Here is a 12206-nt window from a genome sequence, read left to right as displayed (position 1 = left end):
CAACTGCAATTTTTCAGCATTTTTTTAGATAGCTGACAGCCTCTGTATCCAGCTACATCAATTACCTCGATGATATCATTGTTTCGGGTTCTTCCATCGAAGACCACCGTAACAAACAATCTCAGATCATTGTTTTCTGTTTTGCAGTCAGTGGGTCTCAAGTGCAATCTTGCCAAATCCTAGTTTTTTTTTTCAGCCATCAGTTGAGTACATAGGTTTTGAGGTTTATCGCACAGGGGTCACGACGTCGACGCAATTGTGGGTTTGCTGTGGCTGACCTCTGTTATGGAACTGCAGGTGTTTCTAGCTAAAGTTGTGTACTACCATAAATTTTTACCAGATGCATTCACTGTTGCTCAGCGACTGCATGCAATTTTGTGTAAAAATGTGCCTTTTTTCTGGTCCCCGGCGTGTGACGGAGCATTTTCTTTGCTTAAATCTAAGCTTCAATCTACGCTGTGTCTGGCCACTTTTCAGCCATGTCATCATCTCATGTTAACCACGGATACCTCCCAGCACGGTATTTGTGTGGTAGTGGTGCACAAATATTCAGACAGATCTGAACGACCCATTGCTTACGCTTCTAAGACTTTAAGTTCTGCTCAGCTGTGGTATTCTCAGATTGAAAAGGAGGCTTTAGCGATTGTTTTCATCCTCAAGAAAATTTACATCTTCTTGTATGGTTCTAAGTTCCATTTAACCGCAGATCATAAACTATTTATTGGTTGCTCTTTTTAACTCTAAGGCTTCCATGTCAGACAAGGCAGCACCAGCGGTCAGTTCTCTTCCTCTCCCATTATCATTATCAGATCCATTACTGGCCGACAGCACAACACACCAACACCAATGCCTTATCTCGCCTTCCAATAGGCTCAGACCTGGCATTCGATAAGCATTAGTTGATTTGTTTCTATTTAGATACCATGAACCAGAATGCAATCAATGGTTCTCCCATCACTAGTGCCACAATAGCATTGGCCTTCACTGTGGATCCTGTACTTAGTTGGGTCCTCCCTTTTGTGCAGTACAGTTGGCTAGAAAAACCCCCAGACTGTGCCTCAGATCCCTTGCGTAATCACTTCTCCCTCCAGCTCCACCTTTCTGTGTTTGATGGGGTTCTTTTCTTAGCTACGGAGGACACTGCTCCCTGGGTTGTGATTCCCACTTCCTTACGCCATAATGTACTGCAGCTTCTGCATGCCAGTCATTGGGAGACCTCTTGCACCAAAGCTTTGGCCTGCTGGCATGAGTGTTGGCAGCCATATGATGGGGGCGTTACGCAGCTTATTGCTGCTTGCACTCACTGTGTTCAGCAACAGGCAGCCCTGCGGGCATCTTTGCCCCCCTGCCCCTAGCCAATGCTGCAGCGGCTGTGGAAGCATCTACTTTTTGATTTTGTTGGGCCCTTCATAAATCAGTTTTGGCTCATTTTAGTGGATGTCTCTTCCATTTTTCCCTTCATGGTGTGCTATCCTTCCACATCAGCAGTGGCCACTGTTTTGGCCCTGCCTAAGATTTTTGCAATTTTGTGTCTTCCGTGATTACCATTAATGACCCCAGTTTGTTTCTCGAGAATTTACATCATTTTGTCAGGCTAATGGTGCTCGCCATCTCACAGCTTCCCTCTTTCATCCTCAAACTAATGGTGAAGTCAGATGCATGGTTTGGATGTTTAAAACTCAGATGCAGAAGTTCGTATCTAGCAGGTCCACTGAAGCTGCTTTAGACCATTTTTTGACTTTTACCATTTCACTCTGGTGGGGTACAAGAGCCCAATGGAGCTGCTGCATGGACACCAACCATGCACACTCGTTCACTTGCCAACAGCGGTTCAGCGATTGTTATGACCATGCACACCTGTTTGGGCTCATAGTTTCGGCTGCCGGCTGAACTCTGTTCCTGCCACCATCAGGCGTTACCGGGGCTGGTGCCTGTGCGTCGTCCACACTCCTGTTGGGTGGACATCCCATCACTTCGACCAGCTGTGGCTGCGCTGTCCCTGGTCCTGCCCTATGGCCTCTTACAAGTGGGGAGATGGCGTGCCAACCTGCACGCTCATCACTTCCACCCCTACTCGCTGGTGCTTGTTTGCCACATGCTGCAGCAGCCACCATCATTGGCTGATGAGATGGGTGTCACTACCGTCATTGGTGTTTTCCGTGATTCATAATCTCAGTGCCTTGTGAGATCAGTGTTTTTACAATACCAGTGCTTTTTCGGTACCAATGTTTCTTTGTTACCAGTGCTTTCTCAGTACCATGCATTTTTCTGTGTCTAGTGTTTTTTATGCATGTATTTAGGTATGTGGTTTTCCCATTCCCTAGGAGGGAGGGTGATTTCAGAGAGTGCGCATCCATGCAGTTTGCAGGCCCACTTACAGAGGCCACCTGGTTCAGTCCCTGACATTCTCTACTGAGACATCAAAGAAACAGCATTATTTAAGTGAACACAAACGAGTGCTCAGCCTATTCTTTACGTTGTATTACTGTTGTCGAGTCAATTTGTTCAGTGCTACACACATCCTGTAGCTTACGTGTTGCTCTATGAAGTACTATGTTCCGTACATCATCTTTGTTCCTGCTATAACAGCATGTTTTTGATTCATTGAGATGAAGTTGCAGATATGCATCAGATAAGTTGATTTTGGAGAAGTATTGTCCACCTGATGTAGGAGACATTATTGCTTCAAGCCTTGTAGAGGGATACATGTCAACTTTTGGTTGTGATTTCATTGTAGATTTAATATTGCCTGAAACTTTTAATGGCCCATTAGGTTGTGAATAATGACTAATGAAGCAGCCCAGTGAATAGAAAAATGGATTAAATTACTTGTTCTAGTAAATGATCTAACTCTCTCTTTGTCACCTGGAAGTGCAGATGGGATTGGCTTACCTCTGGAGAATCTCGGTTGCTTTGATGATTTTGGTGATACATCCTTAAATATTGTAAATAATTTTAAACAATATCAAAAGCATTTTCATTGCATAATGCTTCTAAAAATCAGTAAAGGGGATTCTTTTTTCTGAAACAATGTTTACTGAGCCATGCATTTGAAATCCAAACAGTGATAAAGCACACAGCCCAATTTTTTTAAGCTATAAGATGAGCCATAAGCAAGCAATAATGTTAATGCACAATAGAAATACTTTTATAACTAGCTATAAGAAATAATTTTGCACTTTGTAGGTAGGTTTAAAGGAGACTGGTTTCTCAATTAATGATAGCCTCCTGTCTCAGACTAACTGTACCTCTGTGTTTATGACTTAACAGTTGTGCCTAAGCTTCATAATACAATGACTGAGTGGTAAATACTTGCTGTATTTGAAGTGGCAAAAGTAGGCCAATTGGTGCCATCGAATTTCTGACACAGTGCAGCAGTGTGACTAGATTTGTCTTATAAAATACAGATCACTCAGTGCTGATGACAGTTACTGTGTTGTAAGTCTTGAAGCAACTTATACAAGATTCCTTTCTACTTGCTTTCCACCTTTTAAGATTGCAAGTAAGTACACTTAAGCATCAGTTTGAGATTTGACTTTCTTTACAATAATACAGTGGAAAATCCAGGCTGGAATAATAACAACATTCCTTAAACTAAATATGTAACTGATACTGATATGAACCCCATTCATCTATTTTAGCAAGCAGGTAGGGGGAGGGGGGTGCAGTTTGTAGCTTTGTGCTATTCCAATTGTTGCTGTCGCTGTGGTCAGAATTCCTAGACTGTGCCTGTTATTGCAGTTGGATTTGCTGCCACTTTTTGAGGAATCCTTGACCCATCCTCAGTATTAAATTATCATATATATAAAAATAATAATTATAAAAAACCACATGTTGCAGATCATATTCAGTGATTCTTGTTGCCTTGATATTGTTGTTCCAAAGTCTGTTTTTTATGTATAAGTTCAACACAGATTCCACTGGAGCAAGTTCTCTTACACCAAATAAGAACACAATTACTGTGTGACCATTGTTGGCTGGTACAGAATCATACAAAAGGAACAGCAAGAGAAGTCCATATTGATAGCCAATAATCAAACTCCAGTGAAGCATTATCAAGCCAGAGAACCATCTAGTCATATACAGAGTACAAATGTGTTGCTAATGTTTCTTAAAAGACATCATAGTCACCGTTGACTGTATAAAATATTTATTATTACAATTACAATTTCGGCCTTAGGGCCATTTTCAAGTAACACTGCAAATTTACCTAAACACAAAGAAATACAAAAGTGAAGCACAGGGTGTATATACATAATTAAGCAAACATTTCATTAAGATAGTAGCATAATTATAAAAATTGGTGAGAAATGTACATAACTTACATTCTGTCAGAATATAAGACTGTTGGACATGAGTACATGTCGTCATCAAAATGCAGCCTTTTGACTGTGAGAGTCCCACGAGATCCAATGAGTACAACACATATTACATCGTAAAATGCTGTTAAATATGTACTGAACTGTCAATGTTGCCATCGTTCTAATAATCTGTAGCACATACAAGCTCAGGTGCATCAGAGAGGAGGAGATCAACATCTAGGAAGGTGCCATGCTGGGTTGAGGAGGACCTGGTGAAGTGCATGGGAGAGGTGTTGAGGTTGTGAAGGAATGAAAATAGGGTGTCTTGGCCTTGAGTCAGATTGTGAAGATATCATCAATGAACCTGAACCAGACAAGGGGTTGGGCTAGGAAGGTTTTCTTTAGATAGCCCATAAACCGGTTGGTTTGGGAGGGTGCACTGTTATGGAGGTTCTGTTTTCAGAAGGCAGCAAAATGGAAGAAAGTGAGAAGCTCAACATTTTGAAGGCCAAATGAAAAGAATTCCCTGTGAGACAATATTTTTATTGTAAACAGGAGTTCCTCATAGTAGATTGCAGCCTCCCACTGCAATATGTTACTTATTTGAAATTATAGCTTCATTCTGAATTTTGGGCGTAAGGAAATGCAGTTAACTGTATACAAAATAACAATAAATTATCTTAGCATGGGAAAAATAACTTACTGTCAACAGATTGTATATGACTGACAAATTATCTTTTTTTTATTTACTTGTGATAACAATCATAAAAGCATTTCAGAAGCAGTTACTGGTTTTGGGTTATCAACGTGAGTATGTTGACCACACAAGGGAAACCTCACATCACCACTTCCAGCACCTGTGTTTAGACAGGGTTAGTTGTTGCAAGAAACTAAAACAATATTTTTGTGTATTGTGATTAATAATAAAATAACAATTATGATGATGATGCTGAAACACAACCTGCAGAGATGAAAAAAGTTGTGTTTGCACACTCTATCCCTCACAATAGTTGGATCCCACTCTTAATGTAGGGTCACAATGACCTGCAACGCCATCCTTTCCTACCCTCCATAACTAATCTCACTTACCTCTTTGAGGGTGTACATGATGTTGCTAAAATGACTTCATATACACTCCTGGAAATGGAAAAAAGAACACATTGACACCGGTGTGTCAGACCCACCATACTTGCTCCGGACACTGCGTACAAGCAATGATCACACGCACGGCACCGCGGACACACCAGGAACCGCGGTGTTGGCCATCGAATGGCGCTAGCTGCGCAGCATTTGTGCACCGCTGCCGTCAGTGTTAGCCAGTTTGCCGTGGCATACGGAGCTCCATCGCAGTCTGTAACACTGGTAGCATGCCGCGACAGCGTGGACGTGAATCGTATGTGCAGTTGACGGACTTTGAGCGAGGGGGTATAGTAGGCATGCGGGAGGCCGGGTGGACGTACCGCCGAATTGCTCAACACGTGGGGCGTGAGGTCTCCACAGTACATCGATGTTGTCGCCAGTGGTCGGCGGAAGGTGCACGTGCCCGTCGACCTGGGACCGGACCGCAGTGACGCACGGATGCACGCCAAGACCGTAGGATCCTACGCAGTGCCGTAGGGGACCGCACCGCCACTTCCCAGCAAATTAGGGACACTGTTGCTCCTGGGGTATCGGCGAGGATCATTCGCAACCGTCTCCATGAAGCTGGGCTACGGTCCCGCACACCGTTAGGCCGTCTTCCGCTCACGCCCCAACATCGTGCAGCCCGCCTCCAGTGGTGTCGCGACAGGCGTGAATGGAGGGACGAATGGAGATGTGTCGTCTTCAGCGATGAGAGTCGCTTCTGCCTTGGTGCCAATGATGGTCGTATACGTGTTTGGCGCCGTGCAGGTGAGCGCCACAATCAGGACTGCATACGACCGAGGCACACAGGGCCAACACCCGGCATCATGGCGTGGGGAGCGATCTCCTACACTGGCCGTACACCACTGGTGATCGTCGAGGGGACACTGAATAGTGCACGGTACATCCAAACCGTCATCGAACCCATCGTTCTACCATTCCTAGACCGGCAAGGGAACTTGGTGTTCCAACAGGACAATGCACGTCCGCATGTATCCTGTGCCACCCAACGTGCTCTAGAAGGTGTAAGTCAACTACCCTGGCCAGCAAGATCTCCGGATCTGTCCCCCATTGAGCATGTTTGGGACTGGATGAAGCGTCGTCTCACGCGGTCTGCACGTCCGGCACGAACACTGGTCCAACTGAGGCGCCAGGTGGAAATGGCATGGCTAGCTGTTCCACAGGACTATATCCAGCATCTCTACGATCGTCTCCATGGGAGAATAGCAGCCTGCATTGCTGCGAAAGGTGGATATACACTGTACTAGTGCCGACATTGTGCATGCTCTGTTGCCTGTGTCTATGTGCCTGTGGTTCTGTCAGTGTGATCATGTGATGTATCTGACCCCAGGAATGTGTCAATAAAGTTTCCCCTTCCTGGGACAATGAATTCACGGTATTCTTTTTTCAATTTCCAGGAGTGTAGATTTTTTCATATGATTTATGAAAATGGTTTTTGTTTCGTTTTTACAAAGTACATCATGTTTTTTACCTCATAGGTAAACATGAGTAAGTCTCGATGGCTGTCGTTAAGTGCCAAACTCCTAGAATTTTAATGTATCAATTATCGCTTGTTTCTCCTCTGTCAGTGTTTGTTAATGTGAAAAATGTATAGTTGCAGTGTGCTTCAGATTCCATCTTAAGGGGGGAAACCACATTAGGAGGCTGTTTGACACTGATTTTTTGGGATGTTTTTGGGTGGGAAGAATTAATTAGAATTTAATCAAATTTTGACATCATTTCATTCATATTTCGAACAGTTTTTGTGACTTTTTAAAAATAATTTCAGCCAAAAATACAAAGTTACGCTGTGATGTTCACTGAAAGTTGTGAGTATACTTCTCCAAATGCATGCAGTGTAGCCATTCCGATTTTCATCTGAGATCAAAAAGGTTTTTATTTTACATTAATAACTTATTTTCTAGGAGTATGAACCTCAATGCAGGTGAAAATAATGAAAACTTTGCAAGTGTTGCAACAATTTACTTCAGTTTTCACGATTTTTTTTCTCTAATTAGGCAAAGAAAAAATACCCTTAAAATCATGATATCATCTCAGAAGTGGCTTCATATAATTTGTAATTTTATATAGAATCCTACTATCAGTTTTCATAATGATCGGTTCTACACTTTTTGATTTAGACTGCATGCAAATGTGAAAAAAGTCATTTCAAGATAAAGGCGTTTGAAAAAAAGTTCTCGGAAAGTAGAAATTCAAGGAAGTTAACAATAATGTAAAATGCTTACTGATTAATCTGCGATTCCAGCACCATATAGTAACCCTTCTTCTTCCTCATAGGCTTCGTTTTGTACTTGCAGCAGTGCTTTCTGAGCTTTCCGACCTTCCTTCAATTCCAATGATGTACGTTGATTCTGCCGGCTCACACGCTGGTTATCCATTTGTCTGGCATAATTGTAGCTTTGCGTGCCTACTAAAATTCTGCCATGTTCATGACCATCAGAAGGGCTTCATTGAATAAGCCTGCTGCTAAATACAATGCCAATTCAATGACTTTTAGTCCAGAGTGCAAGTATTTAGGAGCTAATCGCCAAGTAGTGGAATTAAAACTTTCATTCACATTTTGTGTGTGGCCACCTAAACATCTCTCCTGTAATTCATCCCTTGATAGCCCTATCTGCGCTCGAGCCTGTACATGATGTGCACTCAGTTCTACGCTCATAAAATCTAAACGAATGCGAATTTCGCTTTGAAATTTTGACGGCATATTCTTGGACAGATAAGCTAATGATTTATGCAATAGAAAAATCACATTTTTTGAACTTCCTAATGTGGTTGCCCCCCTTAAATTGTAGGTCGCCCCATAACTAGCTGACACGGAGTGTGAGGCCACAAAAGGGCAATGATATTTACAGCATTTGACACTTCACATATTGTCTACCATGGGACCACAATATTGCCTGCTAATGGCAACAGGGGGACTGGAGGTATCTAATGGTGAGCACAGCATGAGGCTATGGAGTGTACTTGAAATGCTTAGCTGCTGAGTAATTCACAAAATTGCTATAGTGGAAAGCAGCTACAAAGGCGGGTGCTTCATGCATTCTGCACATAGAGAGAGAGGAAAGATACGTTGCGATGCTGCCAGTTTCTTTCTGTCAGTTCACGCTCTGAGACAGCTGATGGCGCACTAGCATAAACATTGTTCCACAGGGAACTTGCCTTGTGATGACTGGGTGTTGTGTGATGTCCTTAGGTTAGTTAGGTTTAAGTAGTTCTAAGTTATAGGGGACTGATGACCATAGATGTTAAGTCCCATAGTGCTCAGAGCCATTTGAACCATTTTGAACAGGGAACTTTACGAACTGCATTCTTAGTAATGAGACTTCACGCGCACACACACACACACACGACTTCCACATAGAATTAATTAATGTTGAACTCAATCACAACATTCCCAATCATAAAAAATAGTGAGATAAATAATTTCTCTACATTAAGTTTTATAAAGCTGAACGTGACAGACTCTGAAAGTAAAACAGCTGTAAATAAAAACATAAAAAGCCAGGAAAACCACTGCATGTGGTACCAAGGTATATATGCAAAACTTTGTTGTTTTCAGATTTGTAAAAACTTTCTTAAAAACTCTAATTTATATATATGTAAGTAATAACAAATATTTTTCCTATTGTATAACAGAAAGCAAGTGAAAGCCCAACGATGATGCTGAAACCTCAATGAAACATCTCTGGGTGATAGCACAAAAAGAAACAATTGTGTTTTGCTCAAGGTGAATCCCTTCCAAAACAACAATTTATTTGTAAAGCAAACACAGATGGAAGAGCTTCAACTTAAAGACACACACTATTTTGTCAGTAATCATGATGTAGCTTCATTCTTTCTTTAAATAGTGTCAATGTTTAATGTTCTTTTGAACGATAACAATTTGTTTCATTAATCAAACGAATTTTGGCGTTGCTTGCATTAGGCACCCACAGTGATCAAATACATTTAAAGCATTTTCAAGTTTTAATAATTTGTGACCATAAGGATATCAGAAACAGCTCGTTTAATGTATTACTAAAAGCTAATTTTCTTTCATTGTGCAACCTGCTACGGTGTTATACACTCGTGCTCATAAATTAAGGATAATGCTGATACATTGTGAAACAATGCTCTGGTGGACGGTTTGCGGGCTTAAATCACCTCGGAGTAGGACCATGCGGTGCGTTTGACGCACGGTGGCGCTGGCAGCAGTCCACATAAGCAGAGATATGTTGGTGCATGTCAGAGTACAGTGCAGCGAGTAAGTGTGTAGACGTTTTCAGATGTGCTAAAGGTGACTGTGTGTTGAAAATGGCTCAAAGAACACATATTGATGACGCTGTAAGGGGTAGAATACTAGGGTGACTGGAGGCTGGTCAAACACAGCAGGTTGTAGCACGGGCCCTCCGTGTACCAAAAGTGTGATCTCAGGATTATGGCAACAATTCCAGCAGACAGGAAACATGTCCAGGCATTACAGTACAGGACGTCCACAGTGTACAACACCACAAGAAGACTGATATCTCACCATCAGTGGCCGCAGACGGCCACGGAGTACTGCAGGTAGCCTTGCTCGGAACCTTACTGGAGCAGTGTCTCCAGACACACCATCTACAGACAACTGAACAGACATTGTTTATTCGCCCGGAGACCTGCAAGGTGCAGTCCGGTGACCCCTGGTCACAGGAGAGCCCGGAAAGCCTGGTGTCAAGAACACAGTACATGGTCATTGGAACAATAGGTTTTGGAACAACAGGTTTTGTTCACGGACGAGTCCGGGTGTAGTCTGAACAGTGATTCTCGCCGGGTTTTCATCTGGCATGAATCAGGAACCAGATAGCAACCCCTTAATGTTCTCGAAAGGGACCTGTAAAGGAGGTCTTTGTTTGATGGTGTGGGGGTGGGATTATGATTGGTGCACATACACCCCTGCATGTCTTTGACAGAGGAACTGTAACATGTCAGGTGTATCGGGAAGTCATCGTGGAGGAGTACCTTGAAACAGAAGATATCTGGCGAATGGAGTGGCCTGCCTGTTCTCCATACCTAAACCCCATCGAGCACGTCTGGGATGCTCTCGGTCAACGTATCACAGCACGTCTTCACACCCCTAGGACACTTCAGGAGCTCTGACAGGCACTGGTGCTATACCCCAGCAGCTGCTCGACCACCTGATCCAGAGTATGCCAACGCATTGTGCGACCTGTGTACATGTGCTTGGTGATCATATCCCATATTGATGTCGAGGTACATGCGCAGGAAACAGTGGCGTTTTGTAGCACATGTGTTTCGGGGCGGTTTTCTCAACTTATCACCAATACCGTGGACTTACAGATCTGTGTCGTGTGTGTTCCCTATGTGCCTACGCTATTAGCACCAGTTTTGTGTAGTGCCACGTTGTGTGGCACTACATTCTGCAATTATCTTTAATTTATGAGCATGAGTGTAGTATGTGTTCTTAATTGAACGAAATATGTTTTATGGAGAAAATGGCATTGTTACAAGGTCAAAGGTGAAACATGAGCTAGTAATAATTTTTTGTGCTTCTGCAGACACGGTCACACAAATAAAGTCATAAGTAGCAGTAATTGATACTTACATACTTCACAGCAAGAAATCAACGCCATTGTCTTTGCTGTCCGATGTAGATGAATCAGACTCAGCAAGATTTACGGCGAATGGTTCCGTAACCGTGTCCCTGCCAATTTCTCTGTTGTAATCTTCATCTTGCAGTTTTTCTGCATGTCATACGCAAGCTGCCCATGCAGGTGTTGAGGTGCTGTCATGTATAAGTCTCTCGAAAGCTGCAATTTTGAATGTATTGTTCTTTTCTGCAATATATGCTTTAACGTGAACCCATACCAGCTCAATTGTGTTGTAATAGCAATGGTGTGAGGGTTATCTAATGATACGGTGTCCATAGTGCTTTGCAATTTCATCTATCTCATAAACTCTGTATGCAGGCTTGTGTTGATTGACAAGAACCAGCAATTCTGCTCTGGTATGCGACGAGTTGTGAGGTGTTTCGTTAGATGACAGTCATGCAAAATGTCTGCCTTTTTGGAGTTCATATTTGGAGCTTTGTTCACTTGGACTGAGTGGATGCTCACATTGTCCATGGCTATAACTGAAGACACAGGAATATGTGGCTATAATTGTTGTGTAAACCACCTTTTGAAGATGCCGTACGTCGTTTCAGAGTGGTAATCTTCAGAATTCTTAGCCTTTGATGCCTTAAGAATCAGCTTACCCTCGGGAATAAAGCCAGTATCTGCTGATACGACATGAAGCACTATAATTCTGTTACCCTTACCAATAGGAGCTTCTAATCCACCATACCCATCACTCATTTTCCAGCACATAGCCCTTGTGTGGTTCTGATTAATGAAAGTTTCATCTAAGTAGTAAATTCGAGATGTGTCAGCTTCTCTGATCTGCTGCATTGTTCTCAAAAACACAGTTCTTGCAGCTACAATATTGCTTCGTTCCATTAATAATTTCCTACCATAGTTTTTTTTTCTGATACCTGAACCCCATGTTTTTCAGTATCCTCAACATGGTCTATTTGCTTCCGTTAAAATTTTCCGCTTCTTTAATACGCGAAACTAGTTTCTCTGCTGCTGGATATTCACCTTCAGCATACATACTGGACACTATGTGCTGCAAAACGTTTTTCATGAAATCGTCTAGCTCACCCACTTCTCTTTTGTGGTCGTGTTACTTCCCTGGTGATTTGAAAACAGCTGAGCCACAGGCTTGCATATACGTCTTAGCTTCGCT

The 12206-nt window shown here is 42.6% G+C and overlaps 1 protein-coding gene across 8 annotated transcripts in view; it reads left to right on the top strand.

Annotated features, from left to right (window-relative positions):
- Positions 1-12206, top strand: part of LOC126457771 (NAD-dependent protein deacylase sirtuin-5, mitochondrial-like) — a 109365-nt gene that overhangs the window by 66203 nt on the left and 30956 nt on the right. Inside the window, exon 1 of one of the 8 annotated variants that reach the window (XM_050094351.1) lies at positions 5154-5173. The exons of 6 other annotated variants lie outside the window; for them this stretch is intronic. Coding sequence is in view for 1 of the 2 variants with exons in the window: in XM_050094344.1 (XP_049950301.1) it covers positions 9119-9171 (53 nt within the window). In the remaining variant the exon portion in view is untranslated. Of the gene's footprint in view, positions 1-5153; positions 5174-9080; positions 9172-12206 lie in introns of those variants that run through there. One more of the 8 variants, XM_050094344.1, reaches the window with a different exon arrangement.

The sequence above is a fragment of the Schistocerca serialis genome, chromosome 2, assembly GCF_023864345.2.
Source record: "Schistocerca serialis cubense isolate TAMUIC-IGC-003099 chromosome 2, iqSchSeri2.2, whole genome shotgun sequence".
Lineage (NCBI taxonomy): Eukaryota > Metazoa > Arthropoda > Insecta > Orthoptera > Acrididae > Schistocerca > Schistocerca serialis.
Note: the sequence above shows the minus strand (reverse complement) of the source record. Positions and strands in the feature narration are given on the sequence as shown.